This window comes from Mastacembelus armatus, chromosome 16 (genome assembly GCF_900324485.2).
Source record: "Mastacembelus armatus chromosome 16, fMasArm1.2, whole genome shotgun sequence".
Classification (NCBI taxonomy): domain Eukaryota; kingdom Metazoa; phylum Chordata; class Actinopteri; order Synbranchiformes; family Mastacembelidae; genus Mastacembelus; species Mastacembelus armatus.
In genome coordinates this window covers 2,066,818-2,073,727 of record NC_046648.1, presented here as the reverse complement: position 1 = coordinate 2,073,727, position 6,910 = coordinate 2,066,818, and the positions used below count along the sequence as shown (strand labels likewise).

At 39.8% G+C, this 6,910-nt stretch overlaps 1 protein-coding gene across 2 annotated transcripts; it reads right to left on the bottom strand.

Annotated features, from left to right (window-relative positions):
- Window positions 1-345: 345 nt before the first annotated feature.
- rcc1 (regulator of chromosome condensation 1) lies at window positions 346-6,285 on the bottom strand. Of its 2 annotated transcripts, none has more exons than XM_026294454.1 (10): window positions 6,204-6,285; window positions 5,064-5,165; window positions 4,693-4,880; window positions 4,087-4,266; window positions 2,514-2,610; window positions 2,308-2,430; window positions 2,020-2,160; window positions 1,718-1,837; window positions 1,376-1,528; window positions 346-1,096 (listed from the first exon to the last, which is right to left on the bottom strand). In XM_026294454.1, the coding sequence occupies exons 2-10, from the start codon at window positions 5,140-5,142 to the stop codon at window positions 921-923; spliced, it is 1,257 nt and encodes a 418-aa protein (XP_026150239.1). In that variant the 5' UTR covers window positions 5,143-5,165; window positions 6,204-6,285; the 3' UTR covers window positions 346-920. The 2 variants fall into 2 exon arrangements, with proteins under 2 accessions (XP_026150239.1, XP_026150240.1); XM_026294455.1 differs by having other exon boundaries at window positions 6,191-6,257.
- Between the last annotated feature and the right edge of the window lie 625 nt (window positions 6,286-6,910).

The window sequence follows — 6,910 nt, the reverse complement described above, 5'->3', positions numbered from 1 at the left end:
ACACAAACTAATATGGTGAAAAGATTTCCTTTTTTTCCTGACACTTAAATTAATTCTTTGTTGTACTTTAAGTCAAAAGCCATGTAGACTTACTAACAAACCTCACTGGAAAGTTGTGATTTTTGTTTGGGGATGGATTTTCTCTTTTCCAAAACATGTCAGATTCACTAACCCACCAACATGTCTGTGGGTACTACATATTTTGTCCACACATCTATCTAAACTAACGAATACTCGGTTTAATATCATCATATGAGAGAAGAAGCAAATCATCATCTGAGAACATGGAGCCAGCAAATGTCTGAGTCACTTTCAAAACAAAATTACCAAATAATTATCAAAAGATTAAAAATGTAAATTTTGCTTTATTTTTGACAGTCAAAGCAACAGAACGCAGGATACCATACGACATGTTATGAAATGTCTGAACAGTCACAACAATTTTTGTCTACCATTGATAAAATGAACAGTAAAGATTCTGTCTGAACCAAAAATCAATGGAAGTAAAAGAAAGACAAAAGTTAAAAATGTTGGTAAAATCATTAAAAGGCTTGCACTCCCCTGTTCATGTACACAAACAGTTCCACTGACATATATCACACACACACACTCTCAGTCTTATAGTCATCCTAATGACTTTTAATGAAAATTCAAAGGGAACATCAAAAACTAGATTTAAAAAAATAGTCTCTTATTCATCATGATATACTGAACATCCATGAAAGTTCTGCCCACACTTGAAGAGTTCTCATAAAAGGGCCTGAATCTCATCTCTGACCTGCATGTCTCACACTCCCTCGGCTCAGCATGGGAAGTCAAATACAGCTTAATCCCCTCCCCACATTTAGGTGTCATGAACAAGGCCTCACCTTGAGAACAGACCAAAAGATCCCCCCATCGTTCTCTGTCTGACATGAACATCAGCTCTCCTGTTTGTCTTTGACTAAAAGGACTGTGTGCTGCCCCCCGCTGGAGACCATCAGTGCTGCACGGTTCTCCAGCTGCTTGCCAGTCATCTTTACAGGGCTCCACTCGTCATCCTCTTCTCCTGTGCCAAGCTGCAGGTTAGTGCCCATGCCCCAGGCGTACACAGATCCTGGAATGAGCATAGCCAACAGTAAGTATCATTGTTTTGCAAACACACACAGTGGCAAGAAATGCAGTCCAATATATATTTTTTAAACATAATAGTACCGCTTTCCTCGGCTTAAACACTACAAATAGCTGATTAGAAAACACCCATTGGAGCCATCTAGGTTTCTGTTAGGGTAAGCGGACTCCTTGGTCAGTCCACCGCCATAAAACTGACCACTCTAGCAAAACAGAATAATAAATTGGTCACTTCGTCTTCTGCTGCATTTGCTTTGTTTGTCACCTTCTCTGGTGACGGCGTAGCTGACAGATGCACCACATGCCACTCTACTGGCAGGCTCCATGCCCACGACAGGTGTGGGCTCACTCTTCTCTTCAGCCCCTTGTCCCAGACCAAGTCGACCATATTCTGCTCTGCCCAAGCTGTACACCTGCCCTAAAAGATGAACAACAAAAAGACTCTTTTGGTGTTTGCCCACTCAGTATACTTTAGATAAAACCAGCTTCCATCATCAGTGGTATATCACTGACTCTAAATAAGCATGCTAATGCATATTAGGTTATCAGAAAGGACCTCAACAGTAATACAGAGCAAATCAGATATGTTCAATTAGTTTCAATTTACCTTTGGCATCAAGGCAGAGAGTATGATGTTGTCCTCCAGAGAAGTCGACCCAGGAGGTGGTGGAGTTCTTGAAGCATGTCAGTTTTACTGGGACAAAACACATCTTGGTGCTTTTAGTGCCTAGACAGGAAAACAACAACAAAAAACATCAGTAAAGCCCAAAAAATGAAAACCAAAAAAAAACCCAAAACACAAACCATGACATCTGGTGCAATTAGGCAGGATCTAGACATGAACAATGCAAAGCTGTGTCATTTGACAGCACAGTTAAAATTATAACATTAAATGTGTGTAATACTGACCCAGCTGGTGATAGTTAGAGAGGCCAAATCCAAACACATGTCCTTCTTTTGACACAGCAAACGTGACGTATGCGCCACAGAAAGCATCTACAAAGTGAACTTTCCCTCTGACCTTTACCAGCTGTGGTATCAACAGTCGAGCTGAAGACAGAGGGCAACAGTATTAGACACTATACATAAAAAATGTTCATCACAAATGAGACAGTGATGTACTGCACATAAATCTCAACTATCTTAAATATCCCACTGTAGTATTCCATAAAAAGAGAAAAGGCTTGCATTACTTACTAAGGCCTTTCCTGCCACCTCTGTTTGAAAACTGCTCAGGCACTCTTCCCAGCTGGCCCTGTTCTGCACACCCAGATGTGTAAAGATTTCCATCCAGCGTCACCAACACCAAGTGATCGTTACCTATTAAATTATTCATGAAAATTAAAATGATTATAAAGCACAAAGATAAAAGCATGTGATGTATAATATGGTCTGTTTCTTACCAGATGCAATTTTCACAATAGCTTCTGTTATGGGGACTTTGACAGGAACAAGGGACCCTTTCATGGGTTCCAAAAGACCAATAACACCATTGTTATCCTAGGAAAAAAGGGTCCAGCATACTAATGGTTAAATCCAGTGATACACAATACTTGTGTTTAGGGTTATGAGAAGTACAGCAAGGCTTTGTGTCTGATCATGTGGTCATTTTGGTCACCCACCATCTGCATTTGCTGTAATGTTCTGATGCAGTTTGACTTTATATTCTTTCTAAACAGTTAAATTTATTCAACCTGTTATTTTGTGGACTAGTTTATGAAAGAATGTGGGAGGGACTTTGCATAGAACAACAACGACTGATGGGTGAAGTTATTCAGTATTTGCACGTTATTATCAATTCAAATGTGAAGTATTGCTATTTTATTATTAAACGGATCACATTTGTGCTCATTTAATAGAGTCCAAAATACCTTTAGTAGTGCATCAGTTTACACAGTAGTTTAATACTGGACTATGTGACTGGAATAACAGCATCTGACAGCCAAATAGATTCTATTCTCTGCTTTTGTTTGTAAATGTCATGATTGTTTACTTCAATGTGAAACATTTCTATGATACTGTATGCACAAACCGTCCTATAGAAATCAGTTTTATAATAAAAACATTAAAAAAACAATGGTTGCAGTTGATGGAGAGGTGGGAGAGACATTTTATACGGTTATGAAAAAAATTATTCATGGGGTAAAGAAATTCCAGAATATGCATGGATTTAAGTACCCAGTGAAGATAAAAGCATGAAATTTAAGAGATAAGAGTGAGCCTAAGAGTGGAAGCATTTTGTGTTCTGGCATTAGTTCAAAGAAAAACACAAAATTTCATGTTAACTGGGACACATTCCCTTTGTTTCACATCACCAGTAAGCAAAGTGGATGTTTTTAAACCCACATTTATCCGTTTACATTATTGTCAACACTGCACTGAGCTGGAGATGGACCAACCTTGGAAAGTAGTAACATGTTCAGAGTCATGCTCAGTGTGAATGATCTCAAAACCAGGATATTCTGTGCCATGCAAGTTCCAGTCAAGAGTAATTCTGAACAGCTTTTAACTTAATTTTTTAAGTATCATCCAACTCTGACTGAAATGAAATGAGATTATAAAAACGTATAACGTTGATGTGTGTAGCATGAGGAAAACAAAGAGTCAGGTGAATATAAATGAAGTTGAACACTTGACATCATATTGATTCGACTGTGTGGTTATTCTGGAGGCTATTGAAATGCAATGGATCCTACAAAGTTATTTACTTTGGATATTTAGTCTAGCCTCACTCATTTAAATGAGCAGGACAATAAATGACGCATTTCAACAGCACCACAAAATGCATCTTGAAAAATGATCAGTGGACAATTTAAAACAATTTCAATAAAAATATGAACATCATCACTTTCTGGAGGGATTTACTGCAGGAAGGACTATTCTAGTTTTAGCTCAGTGTAACAGCAGAGAGAAGTTGTCACAAGTTACACAACGTTAAATATATATATTATTTCAGGTAAACAGCAGGTAACTAACCCTGAAGGAGCCCCAGATGTACACTGCTCCATCCTGTGTGAGTGCAGCTGTGTGGCTGTCCCCTGCCGACACCTGAACCACCTTCTCCTCCAGTGTGACCTTTCCTGGAACTGTTTCTGACCCTTCCTCGGCTGTGTCCCGACCAAGGGCCCCTTCATCATTACAGCCAAACGTATAGACCTGGAAAATTCAACACTCTCTTCAGGCAAAATACCATGCCACTGACATGCTTCCATTTAACCATGTTTTTGCATCTTCTCTGCCTCTCATATCCTTAAATATTTGGGAGCATTAGTTGTACACATTTCCAGAAATTAATGCAATTCAGCAAATGTGCGATCAGGGGAGAAACTAAGACCAGCAGCAGTGCTGGACCATCACAAGAATCATGGAAAGCTTTGGAGAAAAACTTGTCCGGCTGAAAGATAATCTAAGACGTCACTCCTCCCTTTGTCTCTGTGGTGTTTACATCAACAATGCTGTGCCTTCCTCAGGTGTTGCCATGATTTCTGTTTACATTTAATCCTCAAGATAAACAACGCAGCCAATTACAGCAGCAGCTTTTGCAGGGAATTAGCATTGCAAATAAGACAGATGTTTACTTACGTGGCCAGTGTCACTGAGGCACACAGTATGCATGCCTCCAGCCACCACTTGCACTATTTTCTCTGGCAGTGAAACGAGGGCAGGCTTTTTCCTTTCAATGATGTCCTCACCTAAACCCAGCTGTCCAACATCACCTTGGCCAAGAGTGAGAACCTGGCCAGCCTCATTGCAATGACTCCTGTGGGAAACTAGTACACACACACAAACAATTTCTCAAACACCGGATTTCACTTGATCTTCGACATTATTAGTCTCACAAGGCCAGACCGATAGAAAATAAAGTCGTGGATATGAGGAAACTAAATCTAAGTTTAACTGGAGTCTCACTGTGGTTTTTCAGTTGGGCTATCAAGTTAAAGCCATTAACCCACCTTTCACTTTCTTATAGTCTTTATCATCCTCCACAGTAGTTTCAGGCTTCCTCTTGCCAGTGCTCTTTTTACCAGGCATGACGGAAACACTTAAAGGAAAAACTACGGAAAAAAACAACAAATGAATGTTAAACTGTATAGTGGTGATGCTGTTTTCATAAAGCAAACAACAGAATTATATCAGAACCTCTGCAGCTCAGTCTAACAAAAATACACTGTACTTTTTCATTAAAGGATCTATATACTGCAAATAGTAATTTTAACATGCTAACAGGAGAACAAAACTCTAATACTTTTGGTTAGTTAATTAGATAACAATACAGAACCCAATTTGTACTAGGTTGTAAGGCTGAATTAACTATTACACACCAATGGGCTTAATATTTTTAAACTACACGAAGTCGCAATTGGCAGGAGAACATCAGGGGTGTGACATTTATATGATTATAAAGAACAATAAAGCCTCCATACAATATTGGAAAAACAATATTGCTACGAGGTTCTCAGAGCAACACAGATACACATCGACAAGCCTGCCACAGCCCAAGTGGACCGACAGAACAATCAGTCTTTATTATGGTCGCAACATTATCCAGAGGCTGTTTTGGGCCAACAGCTGTGGGAGGCTCGTTCAATGCTGACAGCTGTTTTCACAACTGTATCGGACCACTTGTGCTAAACATGTGCACAGGCTGGTCTCTGTCCCTGTCGCACTTGCAGAGCTCAACAGACACCAGCTTGCGTTCAGGACACCGGTCTGCAGACGCACAGTTTCAAATAAGCAGCGTCCATGTGTCCTCGCTAACACGTCGCTACGTTCCCCGACCTTTTGCTGCTCTTCAGCCCGATTCAAATAAAGGTGACACCACTACCTGATAATGTGCAGAGTCACGTCTTCACCACACGAACAGCGTCTCCCTGGCTAATAACTAAAAGTAGGTGCAGCTAATGCTCAGAGCTGTTTGCTAACCGACGCTAACTAGCTAGCGGCGTTAGCTCGACATCCAGGAATGAATGAACCACAGTCACGTCTTTTATCGAATGAGCCGCACGTACATCAGATACGCCACTTCTATTATTGCTCGCATGTTCCAGCCGAACAGTTTAGAGGCTGCTAAAGAACCAACCTGTGAAACAAACCTGTGAAATGCTGAAGTTTGTAATGTCCCTGCACGAGAACGTGACCACACACACGCGACGTCACCACTTCTTCTTCGGCTACTTCGGCTCCTTCGTTTGTGCTTCTTCTTCTTCTTCTTCTTCTCCCATTTTATGACAAACATCTTTAGGTGCAATACCGCCACCTTGCGAAAAGGCCAACAGACCAGAATGACGCTTTTTACCACATTATTCCAACCCTGTTGTGTCCAAAACTCAAATAATATATTCTCTCCTACACGATATAATCTAAACTTTGTTTATCTTTAGTTGTTCCTTGTCTAACTTGACTATTTTCTCTTGTTGATAACTTTGACTCTGTTTCCCAAATAACTTCAATGAACTTTTTAATCACTTCATTCCCAAGATAACAAGGTCACTCCTTTACAACAAAATTACTAAAATACTCAGATCATTTACCTTAGTAAAAGTATTAATACTGATGGTCCATGGTGGAACAAATAGCCAGGTGCTTCCATTTAGTAGGAGTACTAATAATACTAATAACCAGGACTGCAACAAGTACTCAGTGCTTATACATGCTGTATACAAGTACAACTAATCACTGCCAATTGAAATACAGTGGCAAAAAAAAAAAAAACTATGTGAACCCATTGGATTTAATCATCTAAGTCACAACAATGGACAATCAATGTGCTTAAGCTCATAACACACAATTCTAATGTGTT

Bases quoted from the DNA above. Each gene is read 5' to 3' on its own strand.
- rcc1 (XM_026294454.1), bottom strand. From the start codon at position 5,142: ATGCCTGGTAAAAAGAGCACTGGCAAGAGGAAGCCTGAAACTACTGTG. The intron at 4,881-5,063 runs GTGGGTTAATGG...TGTGTGTACTAG, and splicing joins AGACTATAAGAAAGTGAAAG to TTTCCCACAGGAGTCATTGC. The intron at 2,161-2,307 runs GTAAGTAATGCA...CTCTGTCTTCAG, and splicing joins AGGTGGCAGGAAAGGCCTTA to CTCGACTGTTGATACCACAG.